Below are 15,874 nucleotides of genomic sequence, written 5' to 3'. Positions count from 1 at the left end.
GCCTCCCTCTGTGGGGCAAGCGAGGGCAGGGCCCCCAGATCGATCACCCTGCAGAGGCAGGCCCTGCCCACCCACCGAAGCAACCCCGGCCAGGTAGCCTGGGCCTCTCTCTCTTTTTTTTTAAGAGTAATGTTTACTGAGCGACACAGAACTGAATACTATGAAGGGTTTACCAGTATGGAAATGCACCGCACCCCCGCCCCTGCCACACCCAACACCCAGACTACAGTACTTATAAGTTACAAGCACCGGCCATAACTAATGAATATCTGTTCGTAACAAACAAACCATAGCATATTTATACTGTATCACACTGGGTGATTATAGAAATCCATTTATATATTGCTTGTATAAAATCTTTTTTTTGTAAAAAATATTTTTAAAACAAGTATAAAAAACATGTGCAGTTGAGAGCCCTGCCAGGACAGCCTGTCTGTAAACATTCAGTGAGTATGTGCTTTGGAAGGGTGCCCATGCCTCATGCCCACAGCAACTCCAGCAGGGCCGGCGAGGGTGTGCCCCAGCTGCCACCCTGGGCAGGACTGAGCTGGACCATGGTGGGTGGGTACAGCAGGGCCTGGCACTGTGCCCTTCTCCAGCCTTGTGTCAGGGTCAGGGTCAGGGCTGGGGGCAAACAGATTGCAGGGCCGAGCTGGGAGTCCAGTTTCGCTCCGAGTTCCATACTCAGCCTAATTTTGGTTCCAACTCATGGCTTTTCCTGACTGCTCGGAGGTCCTTTGGGTGGGTGCCCTGGTGGAGATGCTGGAGAAGTGCCCACAGCTGCCTGGTTGGGCATCTCTCTGGCCCAGAGCCTCTGTCCTGCCTCCTGCAAGCCTGGCCCCAGGCAGAACAGCCCCCTCTCAGGACTACTTTGGTCTCAGCTCTTGGTCCTGGGTTTCATCAGCCTGGGTTTCTTCCCCTGGTGTGGCTGATCTGAGTTTCACAAAAAAGCCTGGCCGATGCTGGCTGTGCTGAGCCTCATTGAAGAGTTTTTCATGCAGCAAGGAAGAGCCCTCTGGGACCCTCCTTCTCCTTCCTCTCCCCATCTCCTCCTCCTCCCCTTCCTCCTCCCAGCCCATGATCACTTCTTCTCCAGCTGCTCCAGCAGTGGGTTGCCTTCTTAGTCGGGGGTCTTAACTCTGTTGGTCCTGATGATGCAGATGGGGCGATGCCGGTTGAGCATCAGGATGAGCTGCTGCTGCTCCTGCTTCAGCTCCTCCATCTGGGTTTTCAGCTCTGCATTCATGAGCTCTAACCTCTCAGATTCCCACTACAGAAACTCCATCCGCTCCTTTTTGTTCCGGCATCGGACTGCCGCCACTTTGTTCTTTTCCTGGCGCCTTTTCCTCCTCCACTCCTCGTCTAGCCCACTTTTCACAGGTTGCGGCCTCTTGCCCAGTGTCACCTCCAGGAAGTGCAAAGGGGCGATCATGGCCCCAATGTTGTGGATGTTAGCGTATTTCAGCTCCTCTGCTGTCAGGTCCGAGCTGGGAGTCCAGTCAGGGGGCCGAGTCCTGGCAGAGCCCACAGTCATGGAAGGGTCCGGGATCTGCCCAGGCATCATAGCAGGAGGAGTGGCAGTCCAACCCTGCAGAAGCCGTGGGCGAAGGCTGCAACCCAGGGCCTGGGCCAGGCTGCAGGCACCATGCCCACTCAGGAGCCGCCATGGCACCAGCCCTGCCCTGCAGCATCCACCGCCGCCAGCACCTCCCATCACAGCCACCGAGCATCCCTCCTGCAGGCTGTGGTGGGTGGCCTGAGTCTCCCGCTTTGAGGTGATGGATCGTGGTGCTCTGCCTGCCTGCCTCATCACCCCTGACGGCTCGCCTGCTTGCCTGATCGCCCCAACCGCTCGCCTGCCTACCTGATCGCCCCTAACTGCTCGCCTGCCTACCTGATCGCCCCTAACCACTCGTCTGCCTGCCTGATCATCCCTAAACACTCTGCCTGCCTGCTTGATAGCCCCTAACCACTTGCGGGGGGGCAGGGCCAGCCCCAGTGAGGGGCCGTGGTGGTTCTGGTCTCTGGTTGTTCTGCTGTTTTGGTCGCTGGGCTTTTATTATATAGGACTAGAGGCCCGGTGCACAAAAATTTGTGCACTGGGGGGAGGGGAGGGGAATCCCTCAGCCCAGCCTGTGCCCTCTCGCAGTCTGGGACCCCTCGGGAGATAACGACCTGCTGGCTTAGGCCTGCTCCTGGGTGGCAGAGGGAAGGCCCAATCCCTAGGTGCAGCCCCTGGTCGGGCTCAGAGCAGGGCTGATTGGGGAGTTGGGGCACTGCCCCCTGTCATGCAGAGAGCAGGGTGGATTGGGAGGTTGCGATGCCACCCTCAGTCACGCTCAGGGTAGGGCCGATTGGGGGGTTGGGGCACGGCCCTCTGTCACACTCAAGGCAGGGTTGATGGGGAGGTTGCGGTGCCACCCCGTCACGCACAGAGCAGGGCCCATCAGGGGGTTGAGTGCTGCCCCCCTGTCATGCACAGAGCAGGGCCCATCAGGGGGTTGGGGAGCTCCCCCCTGTCACCCACAGAGCAGGGCCCATCAGGGGGTTGGGGAGCTCCCCCTGTCACACACAGAGCAGGGCCGATCAGGGGGTTGAGGAGCTCCCCCTGTCACTCACAGAGTAGGGCCAATAGGGGAGTTAGGGCACCGGCCCCTGTCACACACAGAGCAGGGCGGATCAGGGGGTTGGGGCGCCGCCCTCTATCACCCACAGAGCAGGGCCGATGAGGGGGTTGGGGCGCCTCCACTGTCACACTCAGGGCAGGGCCAATGGGGTGGTTATGGCTCTACCCCATCACCCACAGAGTAGGGCCTGTGGGGGGCGGGGGGTGTTGGGGCGCCGCACCCTGTCACACACAGAGCAGGGCCGATCAGGGGGGTTGGGACGCCGTACCGTCACACACACAGTCGCAGGGCGATCAGGGGGTTTGGGCGCTGCCCCCTGTCACGCTGATCCAGTGCCAGGAGGCCTCGCGGCTCCGCTGATCCCGGTGCTAGGAGGCATATTACCCTTTTACTATATAGGATAGAGGCCTGGGGGCCGGCTGGTTTGCCCTTAAGGGTGTCCTGGATCAGGGTGGGGGTTCTGCTTGGGTGCCTGGCCAGCCTGGATGAGGGGATGATGGCTGTTTGCAGCTGGTCACTCCCCCTTCAGGGTGGGGGTCCCCACTGGGGTGCCTGGCCAGTCTGGGTGAGGGGCTGAGGGCTGCCTTCAGGCTGGCAATTGACTGAAGCTCCCAACCGCTCCTTTTTTTCTTTTTTATTCTGGGCCAGCTTTAGCTCTGGCTCTAGCTCTGAGGCCTCGGCTGCTGAAAGCTGGTATCTGGTTTGTTTGCATTCTATAATCGACACAATGTATAACTCCAGCTCTGAGATCCCGGCGGCTGAAAGCTGGTTTCTGGGGTTTTGTTTAGCTTCTATATTTGTTACAAAGTCTCAAACTGCCTGCTCAGAGGCCGGCAAGGCAGGCGGGGAACGTTGGAGTCCTCCTTCACTGAAGCAAGCAAGCCTCATGTTCGCTTCCAGCTGCCTGGCTGCCGGCTGCCATCTTGCCTGACAGTTAATTTGCATATACTCACTGATTAGCCAATGAAAAGGGTGGCGGTCGTACGCTAATTACCATGTTTCTCTTTTATTAGTGTAGATGGCACCCCCTCATGTACATCCTTGATTACTCTTTGATAAGTACCTATTCTACATTTATTTTCCAGCTTGCGGGATATTATATGTCACTTATAATTGCATACACTATCGAGGAAATGAGCTAGGAAGTCATAATTTCAGAACAAGTTCAACAGTCCTGAGAGTCCATGAATGCTAACCTAATAATACAGGAGACTAAATATAAGGATAGAAAATTCATACCCTAACTGTCACAAATGAGGGAAATACATCCTAGAAGGCAACTCTGGGTTATAATCCAACAGCCTCAATATATGATCATATCAGTTTCAATCATAGAATTAAGTTTTGGTAGCATATCAGATCTCTCTCATGCATCAAAAAATATTGTAAGGTTGCTTTTATAATATACTAATACTAAAATTCCTAACAGACATTCATTGTATAGGTGGATAATTCAACCTTAAATATAAAACAATACTAAAATACAGAACTAACCCACTGGCACAAAGGAGAAAACTTTCCTGTCACAGCTTTCAATACTTCTTGGCTGGCAACACCTCCTACTGCTGCAGCAAGTGGGGGTAAAAAGCCTTGAGCAGTCCAAGAGAGCCAACGCACAACGTCAGCATTAACTTCAGGCTGAAACATAAGCCAGGAAAGACAATAGTATTAACAGTATTCCGTAGTACACTCAAAATTTCAATGACTTAATGTGAGAATTTTTTATAGCTATACTTCAAAAAAAGCCAGTTTCTCTAACTAAATAGTTTTAAAGTCCTGCCCAGCCTCTGTGGCTCAGTGGATTAAGTGTCATCCCATGCAACAAAAGGTTACCAATATGAATCTGAGTCAGTCACATGACCAGGTTACAGGTCTGACCCCCAGTAAGGGGTGTGCAGGAGGCAGCAGAATGGCTGTTTTTCAAAGATGTTTCTATCTTTCTCTCTCCTTTCCTCTCTCTCTAAAAATCAATGAAAACATTAAAACAGTTTTTAAGTCCTAAAAAAGTTCTAATCTTACAATAAAAGACCCAGTTGAATGTTAGTTTCCCAAGCAGTACATATTTCTCTTTATCAGTACCTGCCATTTTTGCTTTTTTACTCTTTATGTGACACAAACACACCATTTAGAATTAAATGAAATATCTAACATCTATAGGTTTTGTTAAATAACAGTTCTGTGATGTCTGTCAATATTTAGAAAGAACCAGAATTTGTAAAAAAAAGTTTTAATGAAAACTATGGAAAAACCTTGAAAAAAGATAAATGAAAATAAAATGACCCATATAAATGATGAGGAGCTAGCTATCAGTTTGTGCTCTAAGTGGTAGATAAAAAGTATATCTAAGAGTCTGTTTTTGTTTATTCATTTGTTTTTTTGTTCGATATTCTAGGTGAGTGAAATCATAAGGTTCTTAACCTCTCAGACATTTTTCTAACCACTCTACATGCAATAAAAGGGCTTTCATTTATGACTAGTGATTCACCGTTTTCAGTACACTTATTTTTTTCTTCTTTCTTTTAATGACATAAAATATGAGACATTATTCTTACTAATGTTAAGACTTTCATTTCTCCTTCATTTTTATAAAGTAACAACATAAACAACATAATTTTCAAATAACTGCACAAACATTGCTACATTTATATCTGCTACAATGAAACTGTTGGCCAGCAGGCACTGGCACCGTAACATGAAAAAACCCATTTTCCAGGTGATATGTCCACACATGATATGCAAAATGCAATTAAGAGATATGAATATATAACTTATAAGAGAGACAATTTATATATAGGAAAGCTAATGAGTTTATATAGTTTACATATATTTTGAGTTAACGAACCAAGTAAATCAGAAGAGAAAATAATAATACTAAAAATAGAGAGCAGTGACAAATTAGAATTACTATATGCCATATACTGTTCTAAGTACCTTAAAAGATTAAATTATCTATTATACACAAGAACTCTCTGAGGCATGTTAACATTTTATAAATTTATAAATTAAAATATAATGCAGCCAAGTAACTTGTCTCCTGTCAGAATCAATAAGTAGCAAAGCTTGGATTTGAAGGTTAAGAGAAAATTAATATACAGAACATTTATATGTTACACTTTGATAGCTGTAACTTTCAATACTCACCTTCTCTTCCAAGGTTTCCCCTATAGATGTTGCTAGTTTCAACAGCTCTTCTGAATCATTTTTGCATCTAGGATTCAAAACAAAGCACCTCAAATTCAGTTTTCTCAAATGCAATAAACAATAGATCATATTCAAATCTAAGATATATGTAGAAAAATGTGGAAATTTACTAACAGGTAGAAGCACAAGTGCTTTACTGACTTGAACACTGGCTCACAAATACATTACTTAAAACCACGCTCACCTAAGAAAAATACTTCTGACTTAATAGGCTAGAAAGAGAAAAATTATGTAATGGATTTCATAACTGAATTAATATCATATTTTTCATTTTAAAAAGTTGTAGCTTTTGAAGAATTAAAAATGGGAAAAGTCTTATTTAATGTAATTCCAATTTTATAAATTAATCTCTCTACTCTCACTAGGAAGACCAGGAAGTCATAAAAAATGTTTATATAGTTTGGGGTACCTACTGGTGTTGCAATTTTAAGATGCTTAATTACTTTTTAAATGTTTTAAACTATAATTTCTGAAATACTGTTTTTTGTTAGTATTATATTAGAACATTTATTTAAGTGTCATCTAATAATGTTCATAACATTTAAGGACAAATATCATTTTTTTCCAACTAACAATGTTACACATGCTTCCATTTACTTTTAAATAATTACATAAAAATAATGTGTCCTTTTCAACAGTAAATACAAATTGCACATTGTATCATTTTTGGTTTGGGTACTAAATTCATGCACATGCATGCATTTTAAATAGTACACTTGAATTTAACTATAATTATAACATCAAATATGTTTTCATAAACTGAAATACTGTTTTATAACAAAGAAAAAAGGAAAAAGTTATTTCAAACAAAGAATGTTACCCAATATTTGTCTTGCGACCGTAGTTCTCCTGAAATTGGTCCAAGGCAAGCATAGCTGTGTGAATCTCTAAAGGTGCCTAATTAGAACATTAAAAAGAGGTCAATGTAATATGTGCCAGGCACTGTGCTAACGCTTTTAAAACATTATTTAATTTAATCATTATAATAAATTAATTAGCTCAATATTATTATTAACAGAGGAGGGAGCTGAATCTTCGAGAAGTCAAATGACTTGACTTCAAGGCAATAAAGTAATATTACTAGTAAACAATAGATTTAAGTCTCAATCCCAGGTGGTTTGACCAGTTTTTACTAAGTTATCTATATGAAACTTAGAGTAATATCAAATAAACAAATGCATCAAAATATTTGTATAAGATCACTTTCTTCTTTTTTCCTTATCAACATTTACAAATTTGGAATCTGTCATTATAATTCTTTTCTTATCACAAATACATTCACTGCTATAAAATTATATCCTTTGATTTTTTAAAAAAATAAATGCTTCCAAGGCTTTTTGAGAAAAGAGCTATTATATGAACTCTACATGGTTCAGAAAATCTTTTAATAAGATTACCTTGCATAAATTACTAAAAACTGTCTTTTAACTATTAAAGATAACACATCATTATAAAACTTTTTCCTATTATTTTAACATTTTTCCATGATATAAATTTGTTTTTAATCACTGGAAGTCAACTTTATATATGTGAAACAACCTTTATCAAGAAAATCTTACAGAAAGGTATATACATGGTTACTCCATTTTAACTTTATAACCTCATACCAATCCCAATCCCCCATTCTGCCGCCTCTCTTAAAATCTCCTAAGTGTTTACTTACCTCAGGTTTGCTAAAATCCGCAATAAGGCACTTTGGGTGTTTTATCTGCTTCTCCAATGACTCCTAATACAAACAAAACAAAACAATTACTCTGTTGCAAGTGAGTGATTACTTGACAAAATACACAGAGTACTAAAAGTAACGGAACATTCCAAAAAATCTGAAATAACGTTGGACTACTAAAGTTTGTTTTTTTTAAAGTAGTACTAAGAATAACTTATTCACTAATCCACTGAGCCAACACTGATTGAGCTACCAGGTCCAAATAAATTAAATAGGACTCAGAATGATTTGATACTAAAAGTCTACTTCCCACTGGAATACTGTCAATGCCATTTTGACCAGAAGCCTGGGCTACTAAGTTTTAGCTGAAATATAAAATAGCTCCTAATTTTCCTGTTACCCCCTGTCTTATTACCACATTTTAAAAAAAAATGTTAAATGCAATCAGGCAACCTGACTCACATAATAAATTAGGGAAGAAATGGCAAAAACAGCTGCATGTAATTGAAAAAAAAATTTATTGTTTTAACTGAAAAGCTACCATATTTTTCTGTTATCAAGTTATCAAGACTTGTTATGACTGACAAGCCTAGAAAACTCAAAATTACAAAGACCAAAACACCAAATAACCAATCAATCAAACAAACAAACAAACAAACAAAAAACAATTCCCCCAACCACCTACACAATCTGAAATTTACTTGAAGTATAAATTATCAATTTAAAAATTAGGGACAGGGGCAAGAGGAAGTAAGGCAGGGGCAGATTTGACTATCAGTGGTTATTTTAATCTGTTCGTTGTTCTAACTTTGGCTTAAACAAAGCCTCGTAGTTAGTTATAAATTCTATAGTTATAAATTACTATAGTTAGTAATAAATTCTGAAAAAGAAAAGGCAATCTCATTAAAACCACGAGAACTTGTAAGAAAAAACAGAATGTATTAGCTTATACTGAGAAGTGGGCTAAAGATTTAAGTGGCAAGAGACTCCTGAGTTCCTTGATACAAGTAAGCCTTTGCATTTTCTCTATTCAGATACTTAGATTTTCCTTTTCAATGCCATATGATAGGAATTACTTTATTTTTCCAACATTTACACTGTTTCTTGAAATTTAAAAAATGTAAACATTTAAAAAATATTCCATTTACTTTAAAAATGTAAGTGAATAATAACATATACACTGTTTCATCTTTTGTTTTAGGAAGTAATTGTAAGATGTTTGATTGACTCTGATGATTCACAAAGGTATAATTCCTTTAATGTAATTTTTTACCTCAATTATATGCATATGGTATTCTAGCTGTTCATATTTTGTTGATACCAGCTTATTTCCTTAGATTGATACCATTTTCCTCAAAGTGGGTGCGAATTAAAAGAATAAAATCTGTTCAGGCTTTAAATTAAGTGTTTGGTTAACTGACTATTCATTTTATTACTTTTTTTCTCTTCTGCCATTCTTCTTCTGTAGAGAAATATTTTTTTTTAAGCAGAAAAAGAAATACTTACAAAGTAAAATGTTTTAGGAGTCTTAACTTGGACAGCTATGCCTCCATGTAAATAAGGTTCCAGTCCTGTAGTATCACCAATGCTAAAAGAAAATGGTGATACCACTAAAAGAAAAAAAAGAAAACCATTATTTATTGATATAAATTTGAATTTGAAGGTTTATCAAGATGTTAATTTCCCATAATTTACAAAATTAAGAAGATCCTAATATAAATCTTTTTTTGGGGGGGGGGGGCGGGGGGGGTACAGAGGTAGGAAGAAGTGTGGAGAGCTAGACAAACTATTTTTCCAATGTGAATTTAAGTACTTAAAAATAGCCAAGAAAACTCAAGGGGAAAAAAATTGATAGGTGCTTATTACATATTTAAATATTTTATAAAGCCTCAATAACTAATAATGTTGGTACTAATTACACATAATTAATAACAATTAATATAGCATGGTACTGGCTCATGAATAGACAGGCAAACAAACAATATATTAGAGAATTCAGAAATAGGCTCACAAGGGATACAATTAAGGAAATGGCACCTCAAACCAGTGAGGAAATGATAAGATTATTCAATAAAACTTTCAGGAAAAATGCCATCTGGCAAAATATCTATTTCAAATGGATGCATGTTTTAAATGTTGAAGATGAGAAAAATATTTTAAGACAGAAGAATGGTAGAAAAATTTCTTCAAAACTTTGCAGTGAGGAAGGCTTTTCTAATAAAATAAAAATCATAAAAGAAAACTTTTTAAATTTGATATATACACATAGTAAAAACAAATCATAAGCAAAGTCAAATGCCAAACTTGAAAAAAAATTGCAATTTATATAAAAAACACCGACAGATATGCCTTATATTTTAGGAATTCCAAGGAATGGTTAAATAATCAACAACTCAATAAGAAAAAGGGCAAATGATAGATGATTCACATTAAAGAACTAATAGCCCTAAAACTTAAGAAAATACACTTATCTCATTCATAATGTGTAAAATGCAAATTTAAATTATACTGTGATACAATTCATTAAGTAATATGAAATAATATGCAGCCATAAAGAAAACTTAAAGGAAAAACAAAAAGAATGTTCTGCAATTATTAATGTGAAAAGATCATGTAGCTATTTGGTTTAGTGAAAAGGCAAAGGGTAGATGTATAATATGATACACTGTATGTAAAAAAAATGTAAGGAAAGCCAGGAAGGACACATAATAAACTAAGAACCAGTGAATGGATGAGAACTGAGTGGGAACCGCAGGTAGGCAGTAAAGTTTTCACTGTAAAATCTTACCTTTATTGTGTTTGAACAATTTCCTTATTAAAAAAATTAAATGAAATAAACAGTAAGTTCTTTCTCCCCATAAGTCATACACAGATTAAGTAGAGAGAAAAGACCAGCAGAATAAACATTAAACTTAGCTACTTAGTTACCTCTGGAGCAAGGAGGAGGCTTGAAATAGTACTCATTTTAAACTCTTATTTAAGTATATCTATCTATCTATCTATCTATCTATCTATCTATCTATCTATCTATATAGATAAGTGAATAAATATGTTGCAAATGCTGTTCACCTAATGAGATATATAACATATAAAGTTTCCTCTGAAATGTCTTAGGACTCTTGCCATCTCAACTCCCACTGCCAGCCCTGCCACAGCACATCTTTCAGTTCCTTGAATGCCTCTGTCTCTGAATACAATCTTTTCACCACCTTCCTAAGTCAATCCAATCAACAAATTTGAATCAAGACACCTTGTCTGTACTACTGTAGCACCAAAACTGGGTAGGTTTTCTTGCTAAATTTATAAAGACTTATAAATGTGCAGAATAATGAGTAATTATAAGTGAATTAATAAAACACATCAACTTACCAGTTATTTGTTGTGTAGATCCATTTAAGCCTGTCATTCCATTAATTTCTCGAAATGTTAGAAATTGTCCTGTCTCAAGTTTGTGAGGATGATTTTCAAGGCAGGTGACAATGCCAGGATTAGCCTAAAAATAAGAGTAATCTACTAACAAACAAGTTCAAGTATTACTTTTTTCGTACAAATTCCCAATCCCACACAAAAAAATACCATGTAATTATAAAATTCTCACCCCCCCCCACCAAATTCCAAGCCATTCTTCTCTTTAAATAAGTGTAACAAAATAATGATCAATTTATTTTATCTTAAATGCTTAAAATATAATTTTTATGCATGGGGGAAATAGAGATTCCAGTAAGAGCTGCAACATTTAAAGCAAAGAAATACATGTAGCCCAGCCAGCTTCTCAGGATAAAAACAAAAATGAATTAGCTTATTTCACCAAAGAGGATGGATGAGACAGGTGAAAGGCCTAGACAGTTTCTAATTGCACATAATCCTGTACACTACTTGATTAAAGTGATAATAATCTATATGAAATCTAATGAAATTATCATTCTCTTTCATAATAGTATAGATTCTAAAAATCATGATCACAGACATGTAATGTGATATGGGTTTGCTAGCATCTCATGGAATTTATTAAGGAGAAACAATTTCTTGCAGATAATTTAAATGGGCACATGTATGATATTTTCTAATTCTTTATGGATAACTTCATATTTCCTGCTTTATTCAATAAAAGAAAAGACCAATGCAATACAAGAATCCATAATCTCCCTTGGAGCTTATTCTAACTATATGATATTCTCAGGGACAAACCAAAAACAACTATAGAAAATAAAAGGCTAAATAATAAACCATTCTGCTAATAGAGAGATGCACAGAATTTTTCAATAAATTTTTCTTAAAAAAAAGGCAACATTACATTGGGTTAAAAAATAAAGCATAAAGATAATGTACTATCAAAAGTACATTATCATTCACTTATGTTGACGTCTTTGGAGTTTTTAATGTAAACTGATTATAAAAAGTGCAAATGAAGTTAATGATTTAGGCTAAAAAGAAAGAGTAAAAATGAATCATAATGATTTTTTCCTTTATAGGGAATAAAAAAATTAAGCTGATCAAATACCTTTTGATTTGAAGATTAGTTAATTGTTAAAACTTTTTTCTTCCTCCAAATGTTTTAGAAATATAACAGCTTTTGTCTATAACTTAAGTGTGCATCTCTCTAGAGTCACTGTGTTGGGCCAGGTGACTCATATCAAAGTTACATCTATGATCTGACACAATGAACAATTCAGCAAACACTGAATCACAGTTCATGTCCCATAAGAACATGACATAGAACAAAATTAAAATTTATGACATTTGTGCCCAGGCCAGGTTGCTCAGTTGGTTGGAGTGTCATCCTGTACACCAAAAGGTTGCAGGTTTGATTCTGGGTCAGGGCATATACCTAGGTTTCGAGTTTGATCCCTGGTTGGGTGCATATGGGAGGCAACTGAGTGATGTTTCTCTCTCACATCGTTGTTTGTCTCTCTCCCTTCCTCTCTTTCTAAAAATCAATAAAAAGATACCCTTAAATGAAGATTAAAAGAAAATATATGACATAAGCAAATATTGGTCTACCAACCTATAATAATAGAAGGGTAATATGTTCATTAGACCGGACGTCTTTTGGACGTCATTCTGGACATTATTCCTGACGAAGCCAGGGCCGGAAGGAAGCCAGCCTGGGTTCCAAGTGCCTGAGGGCAGCCAGAGGAGGGAAGCAGCCCAGGTCCCAGGTGCCGAAGGGAAGCTGGTGCCAGGGGAAGGAAGGCCTACTCTTTCACGAATTTTCGTGTATCGGGCCTCTAGTTGTTACATAATGTTAGAAGGAATCAGGAATACTCTTTTTAAAAAAGATGTATTATTATTGATTTCAGAGAGGGAGAGATAGAAACATCAATAATGAGAATCATTGATCGGCTGCCTCCTGCATGCCCCCTACTGGGGATTGAGCCGAGTCTGCAAACCAGGCATATGGCTTGACTGGGAAGAGAACCATGACCTGCTGGTTCATAGGTCCATACTCAACCACTGAGTCACATCGGCCAGGCAGGAGTACTCTTTTAATAGTCTAACTTAAATTTACCTTTAAATATAATACAATAAAGAAATTAACAAAATATCTCTCAAGAATTACCTTAAAATCTTGTAAAACTAAAAAATATTGCATATTACAATATTTTGCTAATACCACCTTTAAAAAATAATATTCACATCAACTTAAAAAATTAATCCTAGCCGAAACCGGTTTGGCTCAGTGGATAGAGCGTCGGACTGCGGACTGAAAGGTTCCAGGTTCGATTCCGGTCAAGGGCATGTACCTGGGTTGCGGGCACATCCCCAGTGGGAGATGTGCAGGAGGCAGCTGATCGATGTTTCTCTCTCATCGATGTTTCTAACTCTCTATCTCTATCCCTTCCTCTCTGTAAAAAATCAATAAAATATATTAAAAAAAAAAAATTAATCCTATATATATGTATACAATATACATTTACAATCATACTTGCGTGATATTTGAAATGAGGATTTCTTTTGGTTCTTCTCCTGTTGTATCTAAAACTTCAAATTCATCACCAAAATCACAAAACAACTGTGACCAAATTCCATGTATATCTGCACTAATGAACTGTAAAATAATAAAAAAAAGTTCAAGCTTATCTATTTATATAAAAAAAAAACAGCTCAACTATTTTAGGCTCTTTTATGACAATTTCACTTACAATTAAGTATATCGTTTGGGATATAAAGTAAAACATGAATAGAATAAATTATTTTCCTGTAAATTGGTTCAGGAATCAAGGATTTTGGTATTTGGGACTTGATATCTAATGTTATAAAATTAGAAGCAACATCTGCACATCATCATTATACATTCTATGATTTTTAGATAACACAAATTCCTACCTTGCCCTAAAGTCAAGTACAGTATGTAAGAAGCAGATTATCTTGATTTCATGGTCTCGCAGTGAATTTTTACTTTTCATTTTAGAAAAGAATGATGTGTCCATTCACCAAAAGCAGTAGTTAATAGAAAACAGAACAGAGCTAAAAGCTGAGTGGAGTCAACAGAAAAGGGGCTGAGGAACTGATGAAAGGTAAAAATGAGATTCTTCAACGGAATCATAAATGCATTAAAGTGATTTTTATTATACTACACTCTCCACTATTTCAAATCTGTACAGAAACTGTTTTCGTGTTCAGTTATTTTTAGAGTTATTGATACCCTCTCTTACTTGATCATGTACTACCTTTACTGTCAAAATAATACATATAGCCATTTTTATGAGATATAACATTGAGTAAAACTTTTATATATTTAAGTTTAAAAGCTCAGACTTGAGGACAATTTCTTCCTTTTCAAAACAACTTTTAAAATGTGAATATATGTATCAACTACATAAACAAGGATTTAAGTTTATAAACTACTGTTATTATTTTGTAAAACTTATGTGACCTATTATATATTTACTGACCATTCCATGTCTTACTCATCTGTTTAATTTAAATTATAAACCATAGCACAAATGTTCTGCAAAGTGTAAAAATGCTATGTAATACCACAATCTGAAAGTACACCCATTTTATATAGTACAATGATGGCTTGGTGGCCATTTTAAACAGGACGAATAGCTTTTTCCAAAGAAACAAATGTCTCACTAAGGAGGTGGAAGTAGCAATATGTATTCAATTGCGGAGAAAGAATTTTGCATTTTCTCATCTAAATCTCTTTCCAATATTCCCAGTGTCACTACTACTTACCTAATTAATCTGGACCAAAATCTAGGAGTTATTCTTGATCATTCTTTCCTTCACAACTCACATTGATCCAACTCTCAAGTTCTGCTAGTTCTGCTAGCCTTTTCTTTTTCTTTTTTTTTTAAAACAAGTTCAATGACTCACAATCCATATTTGCTCCTCTCTTGAATAAGGCACCAATATCTCTCACCTGGATTACTGCATTAGCCCCTAACTAGCCTACCTGGCTCTATGCTATTCATTATTCAATAGTGCTCTTTTTGGTTTCATGACCCCTTCATGTTCCTAAAAATTATTGAGGGCCCAAAGAGCTTTTATTTATGCCAGTTATACCTACTGATATCCAATGTGTTAGATATTAAAACTGAGAAACATTTAAAACCCAAGAATACACACACACACACACACACACACACACACACACACACACACACACACTCTATATTAGCTGTCAGAGCAATTGTATCACTACACATCAAAGACTGTGCCACATAAGAGAACCAGAGTGAAAAATGCAAATAACATTTTGGTAATATGAAATTTTATGAAAGGGTCTGTGTCCTTGGACCACACTTTTAAAAACTACTGCTAGAGTCTTCTCTCCACTCAGCACGATCAGAATGATCTTTTAAAAATGTAAATTAAATCAAAACTCACAGTCTTAAAACTCAGACATTCTTAACTCTGATCTATAAGAAAATGGTCTTTTACTACTTCTCCAACCTAATCCTCCAGCATCTTTTACTCCTACTGCTCTCTCTTTAACCAAACTCCCATTCTGATCCTGCTTGCTTCCTTCTGCTTTTCAAACATACCAAGTGAAGTTTTATACTCGCAAGTCTTTATACTTGCACTTCTCATTGCTTTGAATGCTCTTCCTCAAAAGTGTACTTAGCTGGCTCTTTCTCATCATTCAGGGCTCTATTCAAATATCCTCTCAGAGAAGAAGTTCCCTGACATTCAGTCTAAGACAGCGGTTCTCAACTTGTGGGTCGCGACCCCTTTGGTGGTCGAACGACCCTTTCACAGGGGTCGCCTAAGACCATCCTGCATATCAGATATTTACATTACGATTCATAACAGTAGCAACATTACAGTTATGAAGTAGCAACGAAAATAATTTTATGGTTGGGTCAAAACATGAGGAACTGTATTTAAAGGGCCAGAAGGTTGAGAACCACTGGTCTAAGAGAACCAGCAC

At 38.3% G+C, this 15,874-nt stretch overlaps 1 protein-coding gene and 1 pseudogene across 1 annotated transcript in view; both read right to left on the bottom strand.

Moving 5' to 3' along the window:
• Positions 1-15,874, bottom strand: part of UBA6 (ubiquitin like modifier activating enzyme 6) — a 70,963-nt gene that overhangs the window by 33,812 nt on the left and 21,277 nt on the right. The window contains exons 8-14 of the mRNA XM_070395639.1: positions 13,421-13,543; positions 10,864-10,987; positions 9,001-9,104; positions 7,492-7,554; positions 6,649-6,725; positions 5,769-5,835; positions 4,122-4,265 (exon numbers count right to left, since the gene is read on the bottom strand). Of these exons, the coding sequence (XP_070251740.1) occupies positions 4,122-4,265; positions 5,769-5,835; positions 6,649-6,725; positions 7,492-7,554; positions 9,001-9,104; positions 10,864-10,987; positions 13,421-13,543 (702 nt within the window). The remainder of the gene's footprint in view (positions 1-4,121; positions 4,266-5,768; positions 5,836-6,648; positions 6,726-7,491; positions 7,555-9,000; positions 9,105-10,863; positions 10,988-13,420; positions 13,544-15,874) is intronic.
• On the bottom strand, positions 1,082-1,636 carry LOC139007126 (jun dimerization protein 2 pseudogene; annotated as a pseudogene).

Source organism: Myotis yumanensis, unplaced genomic scaffold (genome assembly GCF_028538775.1).
Source record: "Myotis yumanensis isolate MYYU_CA2020_CCGP unplaced genomic scaffold, mMyoYum1.0.hap1 SCAF_1, whole genome shotgun sequence".
NCBI lineage: Eukaryota > Metazoa > Chordata > Mammalia > Chiroptera > Vespertilionidae > Myotis > Myotis yumanensis.
The sequence above is the reverse complement of the archived record's forward strand: the minus strand, read 5'-3'. Positions and strand labels throughout refer to the sequence as shown.